General features: G+C 37.1%; 1 protein-coding gene across 1 annotated transcript; it reads left to right on the forward strand.

Annotated features, from left to right (window-relative positions):
• Positions 1-10,617: 10,617 nt before the first annotated feature.
• LOC123665654 (cytochrome c oxidase subunit 6C) lies at positions 10,618-12,645 on the forward strand. Its single transcript, XM_045599927.1, has 3 exons — positions 10,618-10,738; positions 11,293-11,469; positions 12,489-12,645. The coding sequence occupies exons 2-3, from the start codon at positions 11,300-11,302 to the stop codon at positions 12,550-12,552; spliced, it is 234 nt and encodes a 77-aa protein (XP_045455883.1). The 5' UTR covers positions 10,618-10,738; positions 11,293-11,299; the 3' UTR covers positions 12,553-12,645.
• Positions 12,646-23,546: the final 10,901 nt, after the last annotated feature.

Raw genomic sequence — 23,546 nt, forward strand, 5'->3', positions numbered from 1 at the left:
CGGCGGCGCCGCGCGGGCTGTGCCGCGCCCTCGCCCCTGCCGCCCCTCGCCCTGCCTCTGCCGCCCCTCGCGTTGCCGCTGCTCTACCCGCTCGACTGACCGCGCCGAGCCCGCCTGCCACTCGCCGCCTCGAACGTTCCAGAACGTTCTCAAAAGTTTCAGAACGTTCGAGAACGTTTTCGAGTCGGGATGTGGGCGAACAGGGACGGACTCGTCGCCCCGCCCGTACTGTGTTATTAGTGAATACGAGTGAAGTGACTATCGGATGATACGGAGCGCCACGGAAGAGACTGACGTCGAACGTATTCGAGTATTCGTTTAAAAAGTGTGCAAAATTTTGTGGAATTTTTAAATTTTATGAATCTCAGGTGATTGTAAAATAAAAAATTAATATTGTGCAATAAAAATGAGAAAAAAGTCCTTTAAGGAATATTAACAGTGTTAAAATATGTGTGCTTTTTATACTTTGTATCGGGCGTGGTGGGATGTAGGAAGACCCGACGTCACCCGACCGGGCGCGAGACGTTTTAAGGACTTCTTATTAAATTAGTGAACAAAATCATGTTACCATTCACTATAAAGCACTCGACATTTTGTTGGTAATTGTAAGTTTATTTCTTCTATCGAGTATTTTTAAGAACGTCTTTTTACCATAAGGCCGGACTCAGTATAGGAGTCACAGCCGAACGTGGAGCCTTAGTTTAGTGTATAGAGATGTATCATTGTACAAAAGAGCACTCGTCTAATAGGCACATTGTTATAGGATAAATACCCGAGAGATATAAAAAAAGTAAATGCATAAAGTTTTAAAAGATATTTTCATACGTTTTTGCACGTAACTCTTAGCGTCATCGGTAAACTGCGTCGTAGTTTATTAAAATACGTTTTGGCGGGAAGTAGCCTCCCGAGCTTTAGGCTGTTTTGTCGTGCATTTCGTTTGTGGACATGTGAAATATATTATATTCTTTAATGTGATGCTATTTCCCGCGTAAAACACGCCGCTGTGAAGATGTGAAGTTAGCGTTTTTATATGTAAGTGAATTCACGACCAATATTTGTAACTTAAATGTGAACTTGAATAATTTCTTAGTGAACTGATAATAATCGTGACTGAGTGTTTCAACAGTTTGTCTGTTTGGGCTTCCAGTATACTAAACTGTTATTATTTTAACGCCCTATGTATTTTCTTTGTAAAAATTTTTTTGCCATCCAGTCGAGACCACAAACCATTATCTCTCCACACATAAATATATATTGAACCAGTGAAATATTTACGATATAAGCTTTCTTTTCACTGTACATAGAAATTGTTTAAAAAAATTAGTTGCCTAAGTAGATACTAGTATTTATTATCACAATTTTATTAATTTGTTTAGTGATTCATTTTCATGTAAAAAAAAGTATTTTCAATTTCATCTGCACATAATCTATTCACAATTTATATTTTATATATATACGTAGATATATGTATTTCAAAATCATCAATTTAACTCCCGCTTTTTGTTTAGGCTGAGATTTGTTTTTTTTTTTATTATTGTTATGTATTAATTATAGAGAATTTTATAAATTTTCTTTGCGGTTCCTATGTCTGAGAGGATATAATATAAAAGCAATAATTCGTGGATGTGACTTTCTGTTAACTTATAGATTAAATATATATCCTTTGATAGAAAGATAGATTGACTGCCTTAACATTTTTAGTCTTTTAGATATTGTCCCGTTTACACATTGGTGTTTTACATAATTTTCCCATGAGAATGTTTTCGTTCCCTCGAATGAAGTTCAACATTTTTTAAGATGGTGATAGAGCAACAATACAAAATGTTTAGAATGTATGTATTATTTATAGTATATTGAGAATATTTTATAGCTAATATAAAGAACAATGCCTGATAAATTGTGCCCTAAAACGTGTGCCGTGGTTGGAGGCGTGACTTCGTATGTTAGTGGTAGGTGCGAGCCCGGGGAACTAGGCGGTCAAGTACACATGCTTCCATGTGACGCGAAAATGAATTATTATTTTAAATTATTAGCTAAAAGTGTCGGTTTCGATCCGGTGTATAATCTCTTGTAAATTTCTGTGTATAGGTGGGAAAATTAATATATATTACGAACCAAGTAATGGTTTTTTTTTCATCTTTTATTGGGTTGGAGCCAGATGCGTCGCGTTGTATATACTGGGTCGTGCCGCTGTCGAGACGGGCTCCTGTAGGATTATGCCTTGTACTGTAATATAAAGTATGACTCGCAAGCTTGTATCATATAATTATAGTGAATGGACTCCTCAAAAAACTAGTTATGTATATTGGGTGTATAGTTATCCTTTAGTTTTTGTTTTTTTTTTTTCGATTAATGATAGTAATTTATGCTGATAAAATATCTATATTATACATTTATATATCTATAAAAAGAGAAATACAAATAGTTTAAACACTATAAATATAGGCTAGGGGTTACACCACACGAGATAGCATATAGTTTTGGTATGTAAACATTTAATAAACTTGTAAATAGACCGCAGAAATAGTGAATAAATAAAGAATTGATACAATAAAATTTAACTTTACGTTATTGTAATATTTTTTCTAGTACGTGTTGTTAGATGCAGCGCGTTCGTCTCGTTACAAGCGCGTCGCGAGTTAGGTCAATGATCTAGCCTGTAAATTTTTGTTGCTGGCAAATGAAGTTGCAACTATCTTTTTTTAACTGTGCATTATTTTTTTGGTAAGTTGCTTTCTCTGTCGTTCTTCATTATTTTTAAATCATATAATTATATTCATAAAGTACGATGAGTCATGGTGAATTATTATCATATTATTATGAATGAAAAGAAATAAGGAATATTATTGTTCTGCTATTATTAAATTTGTAAAGTTAGTTTATTAATAAATGAATAAAAAAATATTTGTTGTTTCTTTTTTGTATTTTTGTTTTGTAAATTACCTTTTATTCTAAGAATTTTGTATGCAAATAAATGACATAGTAATAATTTGTCTTTATTATAATGATTTCTTGAATTATAATACTAAATTATTGCCAACAGTACAAATTAATTAAAATTATGTATTTTTTACCAAACTGAACAACAACTTTTTTGTTAAATTCCAAGTGAACGAAGTCGCGGGCAAAGTTAGTATTTTATCACTTCATCACTACATATTATAAAACAAAGTCGCTTTCTCTGCCCTTATATCCCTGTCCCTATGTATGCTTAAATCTTTAAAACTACGCAACGGATTTTGATGCGGTTTTTTTTAATAGATAGAGTGATCGAAGAGGAAGGTTTATATGTATAATAACATCCATTAAATAATGCAGAAATACTGTTATTTTTGAGGTTTCTAATATGATGTCGTAAATAATTGCATTTTTTCCGCTTACATTGCAAACGCAGGCTGAACCTTACGAGATTTATCAAAATAATGTACTAAGTATTGTACACATTGAAAAGGTCTACAGGAAACTCTGCTATGGTATATGTCTATCTCTTGTGGATATCCCACAATAACATTTTTTTGTTATTTACTTTTTGAGACAAATAATGGCTAATTTTCGAAGCGATTTTAACCAATAGATCATTAACCTTATCTCATTAAATACTCTAAATACATTTTTGATTTAAAATAGATCTATAAGGCCCTTTACAGCATATAATTTAAATGAATATTTTCGAAGATATTACAGATTTAAAAGTTGCGAGACGTAGCATTTGCGGCAGTTCCGGCCAGCCGGGGCGGCGGGAGCGTGCCTCTAAGTATAGTTTAAAAAGTAAATAAGTAAAAATGTAGTGTATGAATTTAGATATTCGAAATATAACAATTGTAATTGTTTTACTCTAAAGTTAACGCGTGTAATGAATAAATCAAAACTACTGGATCGATTTTAATCATTTTTTCAGTGAATGACATAGGTATATTTTATATCCGTGCGAAGCCGGATCGGGCCGCTAGTAAGTTATAAATTTACTATAAGTAATTAGTAGTACCGTAAAACATGGCAACTTTGCCCTAAAAATCAAAATATTTTTACATTAGTTGAGTTATTTTGGAAAACGCAAATGTATTTAATATTGTGTTTGTACCACACAATTCTATATGTTCATGTTTCGATATTTATTACTTAAAATATCCTGAAAAATGTATGCGTGTTAGTAAAAAATACAATTATAAGTGTTGGGCAAAAAATCATAGGTTCTTGGCAACTTTGCCAACTTGAAATATTTCTAAAATTACAAGCCGTATCATTATTTTAAAAATAGCTAAATATAAATACAGGGCAATGTAGTAAAGTATCAAATTATGAGATCAATAAACATATTTGTTGTTATTCAAAATTGAGTGGGCAAAGTCAAAAAGCCCCCTAGAACATTTTTCCTATATAATGATCAATGTCCAAGGGCTGTCACCATTGAATAAATGCAACATACACTTTTTAAATTTTAAACATTTTTTAAATTGCAAAACTTTTTAATGTGGAATATTTTATTGATGAAAATGTCACATAAGTAAATAATATAGGTATGTTATGATTTAAAAAAAAAACACTACAAGATACGAATTAGATATTCCGTATTTGGCATTTGCAGATGCCGATAGATAAGTACAATTGAATAGTGTCATGGTAATAAAGATTTATATTTATAATTAACTAACTGTACATACGATCACAAAATAATTTTCAATGTGTCAAGACAGTCACAGCGAGAAATTTGAAAGAAATAGTAGTTTTATGGATTTTTCACACAAAATATATTCGAGATGTGCTATCATATTTTGCGACATTACTTTAAGACACTGTAATTTAATATCTATAGTCCTATACATTGATTTTGGCTTAACGTTAACATAATTAAAAGAATAGTCTCAAACACAAGTCTTGACGACTTTTTCATGTAGTACAAAAATTTTGTTAAATTTTATGATTTAATAGAAAATAAAAGCCATGAATGTATAGGAAATATGCCTATTTACTAACTTCCATTTCTATATAATATATTATTAATGTCGCTTTACCGCATTGACAACGTCTCCACTCACTTTTCTTAAACCGTATCCGCTGCCAGCTTTGCGAGTACATTCTCAATAACGCAAGTATCCCTATTATGGATCGCCATTTTGAGGCTGTGCTCGAGGATCTGTTTTCGGTTTGCCTCCACCACCTTTTTGACGAAGTGACAGATCGCGTCACCCTTGTCGTCGGTGTAGTAGACTGTTTGTGTGTCTAGTCACCGCAACCACCGCCTGTGAGGCACTGTCATGGATTCGGAGCCTCTCCGCCCTCATCTGGACAACAATGACTTTTTCACTCGTCTGTCCCTGCGCCTCGTGGATTGTCATGATTCTCGACCCCTCCCCGGCACCGTACCCCCGACTCATCAACGCCTTCTTCTCCTTTTGAGTGAAAGAGAGGTACAGAGTCCGGTCCTGTTCTGCTGAGATTCGGGAGCCGGTGAATCCTTCCATGCGCAGGGAGTGGATGATCGGGCTCGAGCTGTAGATTCTATCGTACTGATGGCGAAAGCAACGTCTTTTGGATTTCGGTGCCTGCACGCACATACTAAATGCTAACAAGGACACACCGATGCTAGTGCATAATAGTTCGAAGTACCTAACGGATAAAATCGCACAAACGTCAAATCTGCGTGGGGATTTTACGAAGGATTACGGAAGGATTATCGGTATTTTCAAAATCGAATATCTTTTTTCCCCCGCAAGCTACGAAATTGCTCCCATACAACAAAAAAAATATATTTTTAAAGACCTTTCTAATGGTACCAATTTAAATTTGCTACGAGGTGGGTAGGTTTTGTTCCATGTTCTTTAAAAATAAGTTACAGGAGACAACCCTACGGGAAAAAAATTGGTGGGCAATGTCGTCAACAATGCTTCAAAATCGTGCATGTGACTTTGCCAACCAACGTATTTTATGATTTTATAAGATTCATTGTGTGTTATTTTAATGTATATTAATCATTTCATATATACTAACGGTGGCAAAAAAATTATTTACCTGCTGTAACTGCAACTATTACTTTTTGGCAAAGTTTTTGTACTGGTTTTTGCCCGCGAAAAAACACTACCAACTTGTACAAGTTCTTACAGGCAACTGAAGTGACATCGGTGATATTACATCACTTAATATTGTTAGAAAAATAATCAAGTTTCTATTACAGACATAAAAATACTTCAAACTACAGCCAAATTAGCTATGTGTCGAGTTTTCCAAAAAATACCCAACTGGGCAAAGTCAACGCTCAAGGGCAAAGTTGCCATGTTTTACGGTAGTAGTAGTAGGGGAACACCGGGCAAGACGGGGTGGTGGGCAAGACGGGGCATCAGGCTTTTTAGGTAATTTAAATTGATCAATCTCATTCGCTCTGCCATCTCGCTACTTGCCGCCACGACAGCTCTTAGTCACACGAGTACTAACACGGCGGCTATTCATTTGTTTTAGTTATCGTAGAAAAGCAGATTTCGTTTGTTCGTATTAAAATTTCTTATATGTACGTTTCATAGTGCATGAAACTTGTATTTGGTGAATTTTAAGCGGCACCTCGGTTAATCCTATCTACAGTACACTGCAGTAACAGGTAATAACTTGTTTTGTTGTGAAACATTATTCAATTTTTTTTTGTTTGAATATTAATTTTGAAACGAATCAACGGGCAAGATGGGGTATCTGTTACCCCATATTGCCTGACACGATTTTGATTATTTATATTTTTTTATATATTGTTTTAGGATGGTTTATATTTAAAAAAAGTCATATATGTTTATAAAAGAAACTCAGGAAGAGGAAAACAGTCAAGGGAAGCACTGAATAAGGCGACAGAAGTTGTTTTGAAGCGAGAAATGGGATATATGTTGGCTGCAAAAATTTTCTTAGTCTCACAAACTACATTGGAATGAAAGGTAAAAAAGGCTAAAAAATAATGTAAAGGTACCTTTGGGTACCAGTATTTTCGCAAAAAGAAGAAGAGGATGAGCTTGATGGATTATTTACCAGACATAGAAATCGGGTTTTTTTTAAACTGTAGATACTGTGGCAGCACCTCTTACAACAACAGCAACGAGCACTGCAGTTGTTGTTACAGATCCTGCTACTTCAACAGTTGTGACAACTAGTACAACTGAAATTAACACATATTTAAATTTGAGTCCTTCCCCTAGATTTTCTTATTGGCCTAATTTAGTGCATTAGCCAGCCCAAAGCAACTATTGCCTCCAGTGACCAAGAAGACATTAAAAGTGACGAAAAAACGCGGTAAAACTACTATCATAACCTCTTCACCCTATAAACAGAAGTTGTTAAGAGTTAAGTTAGAAGAATTTATTTTAAAAAAATGTGACAGAAAAGTTAAAAAAGCAAAACAAGGAAATCAGACAGAGAAAAAAGGAAGAGAAACAAAACCTATTTCAAGACTAAAGCCACAAAGAAATATAATCCAAAGAAACGTATTAGACAGTCGTCTTCTGAAAAGAGTGATGTTGAAACCGAAAACACTCCATGCCTACATTCTACAGGGTTATTTTTCGACTCCAAGAAAGGTTGGATTGCTTATTCTTCTTGTGGTAAATGGTTACATTATGGCTGCGCAGGAGTGGATGATAATGATGCCGAAGCAACATTCATTTGCGAGTTCTGCACTCCTGAATAGTCGAGAGAATGGCTATACCCCATCTTGCCCATTAGGCCCACCCCATCTTACCCGACCTATCGGGCATGATGGGGTGATATTTCATATTTTACATTTTGTTATATTATTAACAATTCTATGGTGCTGTGTTCCTAATTTAAATTTAATATGTAAGATTGATAACTACAAGCCTGATTAAGAATAAATATGATTATGAAACCATGAACCCCTACGATTTCTGGAGCTTTAAACCTTAACTACCCCATCTTGCCCGGTGTTCCCCTAATACTCTTTATTGTACACCATTAAAAGAAACAACAGAGAAAAAAAAACATAAAATGAAAGATGTACAAAGGCGGTCGTATCGCTGAAAGAGCGATCTCTTCCAGACAACCTTTGGGTATAGGACACGAAATAGAAACTGCAGTTAGGAAGTAAACAAACGATTGGTGTGCGAATTAGAATACTCGAACAAAGTACTAATAGACAATATATAATAATAATAAACATACATAACACTTACATATATAAAATACACATATAATACATACATATATATATATATATATATATATATATATATATATATATAGGTATATATATATACATAGTAAATATATATTATATCATACAAAGACGATATAGGCGATCATGACGTGCTTAGTGACAAATAATGTAGTTTAAGGTATTTTTTGAAAGAGAAGAGAGATTGAGCTTGTCTAATAGGAAGAGGAAGAGAGTTCCAAAGTTGGACAGCTTTAACGGAGAAGGAGTTAGAGTAATAAGAAGTGGTATGAGACGGAATTTTAAGGATTAAATTGGTGTCAGATCGAAGGGAACGATCATGGGTGTCGCAAAGAAACTCAAAGCGTTCCTTGAGGTAAGAAGGTGAATCAGGACGAAACAACACGCGATATAGCAGTGAGAGGATATGAGTATTCCTGCGGAAGCGGATTGGGAGCCACTTGAGTTGATTGCGGAAATTGGAGACATGGTCATATTTGCGAAGACCAAATATGAACCGTATACAGAGATTTTGGAGGCGCTCAAGTTTATTTAATTGCTCCTCCTTAAGGTCAAGAAAGCAAGTATCAGCATAGTCAAGAATTGGTAGAAGGAGTGACTGTGCTAACGCAATTTTGGTGGGCAGTGGAAGGAAATATTGTAGTCGACGAAGTGAATTGATTGCAGCAAACACCTTGCGGCTCAACTCGTTCACCTGAGGTGTCCAGGAGAGACAGTTATCAAAAATCACACCGAGATTTTTTACTTTGTCACAGAAGTTAATGGCAGTTTTATTAAAGATGACAGGTGGAACAAGTGACCAATCTATTCGACAAGCTAGTTTTGGATTGCCAATTACAATTACTTGACATTTTTCCGGATTAACCTTTAGTCCAAATGAGGTACTCCAACTATAGATTTTGTCCAAGTCATTGTTTATCTTATTTATACATATAGGCAGATCACTCAATTTAGAATGGCAGTAAATTTGAAGATCATCTGCATACAAGTGGTAGAGAGAAGATATTTGGAGGCATATTGAATATATAAGTAATTAAGAATGAATCAATCCTGTATATGGGGACCGATGGCTTTACGCACTCCTAGGCTCTCCTTGTCTAAATACAAGGCAACATTTGTGCATTCTAACTATTAACAGGAAATCGACAACTGTCGTTAAGGCGACTTTCGCGTTAAGGAATTTCCTGCTCAAAATATGGAGCATCCCGACTGGGGTAGTACCTCGACCTTACAGAAGATCACAGCAAAATAATACTGCTTTCAAGCAGTATAGTGTTCCTGTTGGTGAGTAAGGTGACCAGAGCTCCTGGGGGGATTGGGGATTAGGTCGGCAACGCGCTTGCGATGCTTCTGGTGTTGCAGGTGTCTATAAGCTACGGTAATCGCTTACCATCAAGTGAGTCGTACGCTTTTTTGTCGACCTAGTGATGTATAAAAAAAAATGTAGATTTGAGTACCGACAATAATTAAAATTCATAAAATAAATTATGTTTTCTGTATTCGTGGATTTTTTATTGTAAGTATTAATAAGGATATGGGGCTATTTTGTTTATAATTTTATGGATTTATAATAAGTAAGATTTGTTTTCACGAATTTAGTTGACTTTCTTCCTAAAGATATATCTACAAAACTGCCAGTTTTCATATTTCTCTTAGCGCCTTGGACCAGTGACGTCATAAGCGAAACAAAGTACAATACACAGCTGATTTTTCAAACAAAAGCACATGAAAGTTTTTCAGTAGCTGTTTGGGTTTGAACTTTCAGCTTAAGTCCACGACATAGAAGGTTATATCTCAAAGAAAAAATATAAGTTTGTTGTTGAAAGCATTAATCATCGTTTCAATCATAAAATAGGAAAGTGAGGAACTTTCTACACTGTTACTGGTTGTTTTTAACGGACTATAGGTACTACTTTACCTTCTTAATGATTTACTTAGTAGATACCAAAGAGTAAAATAACTTGCTTATACAAGTAGATACTACTTAGAATTTAAAAAGATACCTACCTAATTCCACATTGGTTTTGTCAGTAGGTCTTTGGTGCACTAATGAAAACTGTTTCAAAACTAATGGTTTTAAAATCGTTTGCATTTTGTTTCTTTTTTTTTTGACTTGATACAAATTGTTTCTTTAATATCTTAATTTTTAAAAAAGTTTCTATGTTTTTTTCATGTTAAATTCATAGGTAAAAAGATGATATCTTTCTGCGTGTGCTATAATTATACTAAATTCAATTTTATATCGTTTCGTGCTAACATGAATAAATTGTATGTAAAATTAATACGCTTTTTAACAATTCCTTTAAATAAACAATATAATAAAATTTTGGATATTTTTTATCTGTTTTTTTATTTTATTTATTATTGATTAAAAACTCTATTTGAAGAAAACCTACCTATTGTAGTTACGCTTGCTCATTGGTCCAAAGGTCTAGTACTTATTAAACAACCAATCACAGACTCTTAAAATCTTTATTATGTCAAGTTCACAACGAAAGCCTACTTATCTGACTATTTGGATTTGATATTTAACTACTGTACAATTGTACATTTCGTGTGTTAAATTAAACTACAAATGTGAGTTTTATATTTAATATTTTTTATTTCTAATTTCTATTTTTTATTTTCTATACCGCAACAGTACATTTAGGGATAGAATATAAGGCAATATTACTTTTGCTCTAGTGTTATGTAAGAATGTCAGTGGTTCCAATGTTACAGTAAAATGTTTATTTTTTAAACGTTTTCCGTCTATTCTAAATTTAAAATCGAGTTTTTAAGTTATATATGTACTAGGAATGAGATTTATTCACTTATATTATTAAATTAAACATCTTTTTATGGTATCTTAAATATGGAGAAATAACCTTATTTTTTTTTATATACATTATTTTCATATAATTTTGGTTTCAGATATACCAAAAGCATTATTTATTTTCAATAATGAACATTAATAATGTCACAGTTAACCAATTTTTTTTTTATATCAATTATTTTGATCACAGACCAGCAAAATTTAAATCTGACTTTTTTATTTATTGACAAAAATTATAAAAAAAAAAAAATCAATAAATTAATACATGAGTTACTAAATTTGTCGCTGTAAATCATAATTATAATTTATTTTTAAGTTCAAGGATGGCAGACAAGGCAGTAGCAACCGTCTCAAAGCCTGTGATGCGAGGTCTCCTCCACAACGTAATTAAGCGCAACCTCATAGTTGCCATTGTCCTCTCTACTGCATGCGGATTTTCATATAAGTTCTTTGTTGGTAACGTTCGCAAACAGAAGTACGCTGAATTCTACAGGTAATTTTATCATGATTATATTATGACCTTCCACACACCACCACCTGCCACCCACACAGGGTCTATGATTTTGTCCCACCAAGTAAATAAATATATATCTTTTACATTCACACATGGTTGTCCATTTCTTAGTTATGCAACTTAATGCCTGAATATTAGGTAACAGCCGACTGCTGAGATATTTTTTTTTTGTAAATACACATAATACAACATGTTGTTAAACTGGCATCCTTCCATTTAACTGGGATATCAGAATTATATTTATATAAAATTACCGTCGTTTTTACGTTAGTGCCGTGTCAATGACCAAGTCACCTGAGTTATACAGTTTAGTTGGTTATTTGAAAATATCTTTTCAATATTTTTTTCAAATTTCTCAATTTTAAAGTTACATAGTAATGAGCAATACTTACTACTATTTCATTTTTTTCACATATTGTTTCGGCTATGGTATGCCTCCATGTATCACTGTCTATATGGCCCTAAATGGAAAGACCCCAGTTTAATACCAGGTTGTATAAATATTATGAAAAATACTCCTGGAATTGGGGTGGGAATCAAATCTGGGAAGTTTCTTGTAGCGGAAAGCAGGGTCACTGCAAACTGCACCATTGAGCTATTTAAATCAGAGCAGAAACTTGATAGCCCTTGTTGAGGGTCCCTAGTACCAGGGTTGTTTACCTTACCAGGGTTGCCTGAGACTCCACTCTCTATGGCTTAAGGTATTATTAGAAAAAGTAGGTAGCAGTTTTTGCATTAAAAAAAAATATTTTTTAAAATCAAATAAATAATTATTTAAAATCAAATAAATAATTATTTAAAATCAAATAAATAATTATTTAAAATCAAATAAATAATTAACAAAATATAAATGTAATCATTTACTAGATGTTAGTTTCTTTGTAAAGCAAATTTTTTTGTTTATATCATGTCATAATATGATTTTGGCCCTTTGAAACTACAACCTGGGTTGTGTTACTCGAAGTGTATCATCTATACGAAATAATTTTTTTTTACAGGACCTATGATGCTGAGAAAGAATTCGAAGAAATGCGCAAGAAGGGTCTTTTCCAATCCTGCTAAATTGTCTATCGTTATGTAGTTGTATTATTTTGCTGTATAATGTAATTTAAAAAAATTAAAAATAATTTTAAAAAAGTTGTTTTCTTTTAAATGAGAAAATCCATTAGCAATAATTGTGTTTGCTCGCAAACGAAAAAAAACCGACTTCAATTACATCGACGAGTAATATAACGTAGATCGACGCAAAAATAGTCAAGTAACAACGCATTATCAAAGATTACTCAAAAAGTAGTTATCAGATCTCGATGAAATTTAAATGTGACCACATGATAAACATCGGCTTTCGATTAAATTAAAAATCATTAAAATCGGTACACCTAATAAAAAGTTATTGCAGATTTTCAAGAAGTTCCCTCGATTTCTCTGGGATCCCATCATCAGATCCTGGTTTCCTTATCATGGTACTAAACTTGGGATATCTCCTTTCCAACAAAAAAAGAATTATCAAAATCGGTTCATCCAGTAGAAAGTTATGCGGTATAATACAACGTAGGTCGACGAAAAAAGCGTCAAGTAAAAACGCATTATTAGATATAGCTCGAAAAGTAGTTGTTAGATCTCAAATAAATTTAAATGGGACCAATTGGCACACACTACCTTTCGATTAAAAGAAAATTTGTCGAAATCGCTCCACCCAGTCAAAAGTTCTGATGTAACATACATAAAAAAAAATAAAATAAAATAAAATACTGTCGAATTGAGAACCTCCTCCTTTTTTGGAAGTCGGTTAAAAAATGTACTTAAAATTTGAATCTTGAATTTAATAAAAAGTTGCCTATAGAAAATGGAGAATCATCCATAATTTTTTTTTATTAAAAAGAGATACTACATATATAATAAGATTTTCAATATGGCTCCTATATTCCAATAAAGGCCATTATTTCTTTCGTAGAATACCTAGATAGAACATTTATATTCAACAGTCATATAAACACACAGTGATATACAAAGGTGCTCCCATCGCTTGGTAGAGATCTCTTCCAGACAACCTTTAGATAGAGGAAAATATGTATAGAAAAGGTAGATGCAGCAACATAATTTAAGTATAATTCGTAAATAAAAGAATGTAAACATGGTGCATTTTCGTTCTCTACATAGTAAATACACAAAATAACTACACATATATCATCATTACAGCCTATACAGTCCACTGCTGGTCATAGGCCTCCACAAGTTTACGCCAAAAATAACGTGAACTCATGTGTTTTGCCCATAGTCACCACGCTGGGCAGGCGGGTTGGTGACCGCAGTACTGGCTTTGTCGCACCGAAGACGCTGCTGCCCGTCTTCGGCCTGTGTATTTCAAAGCCAGCAGTTGGATGGTTATCCCGCCATCGGTCGGCTTCTTAAGTTCCAAGGTGGTTGTGGAACCTTGTTATCCCTTAGTCGCCTCTTATGACACCCACGGGAAGAGAGGGGGTGGCTAAATTCTTTAGTGCCGTAGCCACACAGCACAGCACTACACATATATATGTGTATATATATATACACATTCATAACAAACATAGCATGCCGTCACAAGTTATCAAAGTTAATACGATAATTGTGTTTGCTGGCTAACGAAAAAAAACCGATTTCAATTACATTGATAAGTAGTACAACGTAGGTAGACGAAAAAACAGTCAAGTAAATACGCTAATAAGATTACTCCAAACGTTGTAATCAGACCTTGATGAAATTTAAATATCACATGACCACATGATAAGCATCGGCTTTCGATTAAATTAAAAATCATCAAAATCGGTACACCCAGTAAAAAGTTATGCGGATTTTTGAGGGTTTCCCTCGATTTATCTGGGATCCCATCATCAGATCCTGGTTTCCTTATCATGGTCCCACACTCAGGATATCTTCTTTCCAACAAAAAAAAAGAAATATCAAAATCGGTTCATAAACGACGAAGTTATACCCGAAGATACATAATATATATAATATATATACGGTCGAATTGAGTAACCTCCTCCATTTTTGAAGTCGGTTAAAAATAGAAGATTGTAACAAATAAGTTGATGTGATGCAAATTGACAAAAACAAACTAATTTTATAATTAGTTTGTAATTTTATACTTAGTTTCATAGTGAGGTAGTGGGCGAATCGAACTCGTAACCGTCGGTGTTTAGGCGCCGCCTACACCAGAGCGGTCTTCAGACTAAATTTTTAAAAGAAATAAGTGATTGTGCTTTTCGCTCGTATTTACAAAGACATGGATAGTTACGATTTTTATAAGTAAGTAAACATCTAATTATAATAAATACATAGGTATACATAGTCGAATTAATTAATATTAAAAAAAAAGAAAAATAAGTTTTACATATTGTACCTGCCGGTAAATTAAAAAACTGGCGCGCCCACACATTCACATTTTACATATACATGCCGTGTGAGTCATCTTTACATTACAGACTGCTTGACGTTTGCTATCAGCGACAACCGTACCGTGTGACGATTGCGGTTGACGGTTTATTTTGAACCCTCCATAAAAAATAAAAAGTTTTCACTTTTTAGCAAAAATTGTAATAAGTATATCGAAAAATTTAAGTAAAGATGTATGTTTTATTAAAACAGTTTCATACTTACATTTACGAAGTACCGTAACTGTGAATTAATGTAATAGAATATTGTTTTTGTGAAACAATGTACTTTATTATAATGATAATAAACAATATAGCCCCCATTAACTCGCGGGAAGTTCCCCTCGCAGACATCCCAAGGGGGGAACCAAGTGGTGACAGCAGACGCTGAGATGGCCGAATAATGTCCGGGCATCTCAACGTCCTCCAGGCGAACTTCAACCACTGCGCTGGGGCCCAGGACCTTTTCTTGCAGTCCATGGCGGAGTGGTGTGTTGACGTCGCGATCGTCGCCGAACCATATGCCGTGCCTTCTTACCCACACTGGGCGGGAGACACCGAGGGATTGGTGGCGATCGTGATGAGGCCTGGAGCTGGACTCCCCCTTGTCATCAAGGCGAGGGGACATGGGTATGTGGCTGCGGTTCGGGGGGAGGTGGCTTTCGTCGGAGTCTACTTCTCCCCGAACCTGGCGGCCTTGGAACGGTTTCTCGACGTTCTGGGGCCGCTGGTGGGGCAGCTAGCTCCCCTTCAGGTTTTCGTAGCCGGCGACCTCAATGCCAAGTCCACGGCTTGGGGAAATCCGGTTACGAACCCAAAAGGGAGGGAGGTGGAGGAGTGGGCGCTTGCTGCCGGACTATCCCTGCTCAATGTGGGGGCAGTCCAGACGTGCGTGCGTTGGTCGGGAGGTTCCGTGGTAGACGTCACGTTTGCCACGCCAGCCTACGCACGCAGAGTGGAGGGGTGGAGGGTGGAAACGGAGGTGGAGACTCTCTCGGACCATCGATACATAAGGTTCGAGGTGTCTCCAGCTCCCGTCCGTCCGGCGTCATCGTCGTCGTCAACGTTGTCCAGGGGGTGTAGCCAGTTTCCACGTTGGGCACTCTCCAAGCTCAACCGGGAACTGGCAGAGGAGGCCGCAATCGTCGGCCGCTGGAGTCTCCCGCCATTGCTGGAGTTTGGGGTGGATGAGGCGGCTAATCGGCTCTGCGACACATTTACCGCTGTCTGCAGAGCGGCCATGCCACTTGCGAAGCGTCTACCCTAACGGCGGGCGCTCTACTGGTGGTCGGCTGAGATAGCCAGTCTCCGGGCCGCCTGCAACGGGGCCAGGAGGCAATATACTCGGAGCAGGCGGAGACGCCCCCAGGACGTGGACAGGGACGACAGGCTGCGCAGGATCTACGTGGAGAAAAGGAAGATCCTGCAGCAGGCCATATGCCGAGCCAAGGAGGAGGCCTGGTTGGAGTTAGTTGGGGGTCTAGAGAGAGACCCCTGGGGCCGACCGTATAATTGGGCGCGGAACAAGCTCCGCGCCCAGTCGGCCCCCATCAGCGAAACGCTCCAGCCAGAGCAACTGGGAAGGATCGTCGGGGAACTCTTTCCCGACGAACCCGAGGGTTTCATGCCCCCCCGGAAGGCTCGGCAGACGCCGGACGAGGAGGAGAGTGTTCCGCCACCCGTCACAGAGGCTGAAATGGAGGCAGCTCTGTCCCGCCTTCAGAGTAAGAAGAGGGCGCCGGGTCCAGACGGGGTGCACGGGAGAGTACTTGGGATCGCTCTCGGGCACCTCGGCGATAGCCTCCGGGAACTGTTTGACCGCTGCCTGCGGTCTGGCCAGTTCCCGGGGCCTGGAAGGAGGGTCGGCTTTGCCTACTTCCTAAGGCAGGGCGGACCCCGGACTCGGCTTCGTCGGTGCGACCGGTGGTGTTGCTGAACGAAGCTGGGAAACTCTTGGAGAGAATAGTGGCTTCCCGGCTCGTTCAGCACCTGGAGGAGGGCTCGGGACCTGGACTCTCGGAATCCCAATTCGGGTTTCGAGCGCGCCGGTCGACCATCGAACGCCCTCAAACGCCTACGGGCGGTGACGGGTGAAGCGGAACACAAGAGGGAGGTGGTGCTCGCGGTGTCGTTGGACAGCGCGAACGCCTTCAACAGCCTCCCGCATGCAGTGATTCGGGAGGCACTGAAATTCTTCAGAGTACCCCCGTATCTAGGGAGGCTGCTGGAGGCGTACCTCTCCGATCGCAAAGTAGGCCTCGAAAATCGGTCGGGGTCCGTGGAGTGGCGGCTGGTCGGCTGCGGTGTCCCACAGGGATCGGTGCTGGGCCCGATCGTGTGGGACATCGGGTACGACTGGGTCCTGCAAGGCCGTCTCCTCCCCGGGATGGGTGTCATTTGCTACGCGGATGACACTCTCGTTTACTCCCGGGGACGAGACTATAAGGAGGCGGCGCGGCTGGCTGAGGTCGGACTCGACCTCGTGATCAGCCGCATAAAGAGTTTGGGGCTTCGTGTCAGAATTGAAAAGACCGAAGCCCTCCTCTTCCGCGGGACCGGACGCAAGGGACCCCCACCGGGGGCTACCCTGCAGATCGGAGAGGGGAGGGTCAGGATGAGCTCCGAAATGAAATATTTGGGGCTCATCCTTGACGGAGGGTGGACCTTCGGTCCACACTTCGCTATGGTGGGACCGAAGGTCGTGAAGGTGGCGAGTTCACTGGGCAGACTCCTCCCGAACCTCGGAGGACCCAGCGCCGCCTGCAGGCAGCTATATTCCGGAGTCTGCCGGAGTATGGCGACGTACGGTGACCCGGTTTGGGCGGATCGCCTCACTGCGAGGAATAAGGCCGCACTGCGGTCGGCGCAGAAGATCATCGCGGTGAGGGTGATTCGGGGGTATCGTACGGTATCGTGGGCTGCAGCTACTGCTCTAGCTGGTGACCCCCCGTGGGAGTTCGTGGCGAAGGTCTTTGCCGAGACCTACTCATACGTCTCGGGTAGGAGGGCTCTCGGTGAGAACCTCACGTTGGACGGAATCCTACCGGATGGGGCAAGAAGCATTAATGCGGAGGTGGGGGGAGGACCTGGCGGAACAACCGTATGGCACACGCGTAACGGCTTGCGCCCGGTCCTTGAGCGGTGGATGCGCCGTAAGCGCAAACCCCTCACCTTCCGTCTGACGCAGGTTCTCACCGGGCACGGCTGCTTTGGTGAATACTTGTGTCGGACGGCCCAAAGGGAGCCGACGACTGAATGTCACGATTGTGGGCGGCGGTGGGCTCTGCCCAGCACACCCTCGAGGTGTGCCCGAGATGGGCGGCGCTACGTCGCGATCTGACGACAGTCCTCGGAGGGGACTTGTCACTGCCGAGCGTTATCACCGCGATGCTCGGTGATGACGAGTCCTGGAAGGCGATGGTCTCCTTCTGCGAGACAGTAATGTCCCAGAAGGAGAACGACGAGCGGATGAGAGAGGTGGCCGCCGATGAGGCCTCCGTCCGCAGGCGACGAACGGGGGTGCGTAAGAGGCGCTACTTAATGCGTTTCCAGTAACGCCCCTGTGCCCATGTCGGGCCGGGATGGGAACCCAGTCCTGCTAGACATGGCGTCGTCGGGATTGTTCAGAGGTGAGCCGGACAGTCCCATGGAGGAGAAGTCTGGTCTTTTCGCCGAGGCCAGCCTGTCGCTGGAGGGATCCTGTTGCCTGCAGATCCGGGACCCTCCAATTAAAGCGGCTGAAGGCTCCCGCAGGGGTTTTGGTCGGTAGTGCACCCCCAAGTGCTAAGCCGACATACGGTCTAGGAATGCCTACCCGGGCATCCTGGATATCACCCGTAAATGGGTTACCCTGCGATATCAAAAAAAAAAGCAGGTAAAGAAAGTTTACTTACCTTCTTTACCTTCGAATTTCGTTCAATGCACTGTATCTGAGTACGTCGCTAAACTGGCTTTTATACAATTGTAGGTAGGTATTGTTTATAAAGCTAAGATGTGTACGTTACGTGTAATGTGTCACAGTTGTATTTAATTTAAAATAAAATCACCTACATTGACTGAGAAATATTGAGGTAATATTACAACTGTTCTGAAATTTGAGTAAGTTGGACCGACCTTCTGAGGGTCTGCTGTGTTTGTAGTGGGGTAGCTATCAACGCGTTTGCAGTGCTAGTATTGCGAGAATAGGCTTATCTTATCCGATGGGCCGCATGCTTGTTTACCTACTATCAAATGTTTATAAAAATACCATCTTTATAATATATTGATTTATACTTACTTAAATCTTTTACGAAGGACTAGATGCTTCCCGTAGTTTTTTCTCGTGCACAATTACTGCTACTGTTTCGCTAGGCCTAGTGAGACATTCAATGGCATTTATGCTAATGTTCTAATCATGAAATGATTATTGAAATCGATTAAGCAGTTTCGAAATTTGTCTTTTAGATACAACAGAACTTTTCCATTTGTGGTATTAGTGTAGGTTTGCCCAAGTGAATAAATATGTTACGAAATTTTTTGTAGCAACGGACATTAACAATCAAAAGGTTGACCTCCTGATGCTTAGGGTTCGCAGCAGCTTAAATACACTTAATGTATGAGAGAAGTTCCTTAAGCGGAATAGTAACGAAAATGTTAGCTAAAGTTAATACTAACTGAATAGTGGACATTTTGGCTCTGAACTGAACTCTTCACCCAAAACACAGGTACATGCTTTAGCAAATACAGTTAACAGCTTATTAAAGACAGGAATATTAGGGTAGATGTATTTTAAGAGTAGGAACTCTCCTTAGCACATGGGTAAAAACACCTAGCGAAAGCTGATACAGTAAGTATAGCTTATTAGGGTAAGTTCTAGTGTAAATTCAGAAGCCAGGATATTGATGAGTAATCAAGGTTTTACTTCTTTTCTTTGGCGCATGAGGGTAAAATTTTTACGGATGAAACGGCAAAGTTTTTGTCGATGGCGCTGGAACGGAAATTTAAAGCTTTAGATTTGTATAAATATAAATGAGACTTAAAAATTAGTTTGCCAAAGAAGTTTCACTTCTGACATGTGTACTTTGTACGCACGCACTTTTTTTAAATTAAAATTTTACATCTACATCTTATTTTACACATTCTATAGAATATATAAAATAACAATGTGTAAAATAATATGAGGAAAACTTGAAGAATCTCACACAAAATATCTTGTAGAATGTTTGGCAAATATATAAGTAAAATTAAAATGGTCTTTGAAATCGTAGGTACCTACTAAAAGCATCTACAAAATTGATGTGAAGAACTTTTAGTTAAGCTGTTAATTCTCTTTATTAGAATCATGCTAATTTATTAATATTATAAATGAAAACAACAGCATAATATTACGATAATTTAATCAGGACATCAAATAATATGTATCATTCCAGAATACATAAATAATTTAACAATTCAATTGATTATATCGCATCGTTTTACACTTACAATTAATGTTAGTCATATAATAACGATAAAACATTAGGATAACTATAAATAGAATATCAAGACAGGGACCAGCCTGTTGGGACTAATAAAACTTATATTCTAGATAAAAAATGACGAAGGATTTTACTTACAAAAACACACACACACACACACACACACACACACACACACACACGAATTTCTCAAAGATTAAATAGCGCTTGTTTAAGCGATTGATGATAAAATTTACCTGCTAGATATGTCGCTAGTAGGTATAATCAGTTACTTTCAACTAATAAACTACAAATTTGGATTTATTTTTGGTTTTAAAGGTGCGAATAACACTGGCTGCTAAAATTTAGTTTGATGATTTAAAAGAAAAACATATCTAAAAGTCTTATCTACTGGATACCGTTATACATCAGATAGCATATTTAAATGACATTGTATGATTTTGTTAAACCTTAATTTATAAATCGTAAAGGTAAGAAATAGCTACATTTTTTTTTATATGGCTACAATTGGTCTTTTTAATATATTGTTACACAGGACATTAAATAGATTGTACATATAGTATAATAATAATAAATAATTTAAGTAACTTTTAAAAAGATATAAGAATAAAAATTAATAAATATTATTTAAATATGGCAGCGAGATACAGACTAAAATAATCACAAATTTTTAAATTAAAGCTTTATTAATTCTGTGCGCGTTCTGTTTAGAATCCAGTAAAAAAAAGGTAAACACATATCTAAAAAAAGTTGTAGATTTGCATTACATAAATTTGGGTAAAAAAAGTACATATGATACTATTTGTATTCTATAGCTTTGAATTTATGAATAAATTCTTGTGCCTTCGCTTAACATTATACAAAAAAAAAAGAATATATATACATATAATACATATATAATACATATTTAAAATAAAAACAAATAGCGATTATATATAAGAGGGTGTTCAAGTTTTACGTAACGCAAATTTTAAAGATTTTAGATCACCCCTCCCCCATGTAACGCGCCGTAACGTTTCCTCTCCCCTCCCATAAGCGTTACGTAACACTCAACTGACCATTTCTACTCAAATGCAACCACAATGTTGCGCAAACTACCGGATAGTCGCTAAAATATATCGCGTTTGCGGAATATTATATAAGGACACTTATATATATATATATATATATATATATATATATATATATATATATATATATATATATATATATATATATATATATATATATATATACAAAAAGGGGTATAAGCAAAAAGGGTTGCCAACTTGGGAGATTTTAATACCCGACTTTTTTTATTTAAATAAATAACAATGTTATGTAACATTTTGTTCGAGCCCCCTTCCCACCCCTGTAACGCATCGTAACGTTTTACAACCCCCCCTCCCCCTACCCCCAAATTACGTTACGTAATACTTGAACGCCCCCTAACTGCTTAACTTAATTAAAAAATTAATACAATTATTTTACAATTTCCAGGCTAAAAAAATTAATAATTTTGAATTTTATATTATAATATTACAAATGAATATTAAACACTAGTAGCATAGATAAAAAAATCTAAGATTATCTATGATATATGAAATGGATTTTAGTGCTACGATTCGGCCACACTGGTTGAACGTAATTTCTAACCATCATACCGGTTGTGTGTCCGAACCATATGGAAGAGAAAATGATGCAATAAATCACATATACCTCAATCGCTTATAATTACTAGTATTTAATATTAAACATTACAGAGAATTTACTAAATACAATTAATATTTATTATTATAATTTAATTAATAAGCGTAATAGATCAAAACATTAATGTTTTTTATTTATTTATTTACTTAGTACTGATAACTTAGTTGGGCGCAACTTTTCCAATCCTGATTAGTTATCTTATTTTTCTTATACGTTAAAGTGGCAGTATGTTTCCTAATTGTGCCCTGCGTGTAGTTTTTTTTTTAAGTATTAAAAAGGAAATTTGGACTTTTTATATATAGTAACTTATCTAAAATTGACATGTGAACAGTTTTGTTACACAAGTTAAAATAGATCGTGCTAGTTGGCGACAATAAAATAACGATGTTACTATTCGTCCCCTTCTAATTCAACCTCTAAGCAAAGATTGTTGAGCTTTTAAAGTAAAGATTTTGTCTCAGAAAGAGTTACTTTATTCGGTAGATCTATATAACTGATGTAGTACAGTGCTTAATACAATGGAAACTACCTTATTACTTTATCTATTCATATTTTTTTGTTCTTTCAACATCGATGGGATACACTGTAGTAATTTAGAATGGTTAAGATTACATAATTACATCAAAAATATTTAGTGCTATGTAATACAAAAATATAAGTGAAAATAAACAGAAATCAGTTCCTCAATATAATATCAATGACGTTTATGGTTTTTGTCAATGGCGTATCAAGGGCTATTTTTCAGGTGGGTTCTTGGTGGTCTGATTTTTTAGGTGTCCAGCCTAGAATTTTTGTAATCCAAAATCCTAGTGTAGACACTAGAAAACACTTAGCATGGCCCACTTGCCCCCCTTATATATACGCCTATAAATTTTATATAAATGTACACGCAGGGTTAGGAAAGTCGGTCAGCGATCAACACTTAATTACTTTGTACCCTCTAGGCCTCAAAACGAAATAAAAATAATTGAGCAAACGATTTAACATAGTTCTCACATGTGACGGTAAAATTCTGCAATTATAAAAGTTTTGTTTCGTACGAGAAATATTTTAAAATATAACTTTCAGGAATATTACCCATTGATGATATTGCATTACGTTGGAGCCACACGTGAGAAAACCAAAAAATATTTGTGACCAACATTGAAATATGTCTTTATTCAATAGAAAGCGTTTTTGTCTTTATAATAAAAAAATAATAAATAAAACCTTCAATTTTACAAAACTTAACAACGAGTGCTAGTGAGACTGTATCTATTTGTGGTTTATCTTTCCGCCCAGATGACACTTTTTAAAATTTGTAAAATTGAAAAAGAAAATAACAGTAGATAAACGTTTTAAAACATTCGTGCTAATTGACAGCACAGCGCTACCGGCGCCAATATAAACAAAATTTTGAGGCCTGCCCCTTAACGAAAACGTGTGACCAGCACACCATTATGTTAATTAAATATTATCAACATTGAAATTTTTAATAATTTTACATCAAAACATAATA

Source organism: Melitaea cinxia, chromosome 24, assembly GCF_905220565.1.
Source record: "Melitaea cinxia chromosome 24, ilMelCinx1.1, whole genome shotgun sequence".
Taxonomy (NCBI): domain Eukaryota; kingdom Metazoa; phylum Arthropoda; class Insecta; order Lepidoptera; family Nymphalidae; genus Melitaea; species Melitaea cinxia.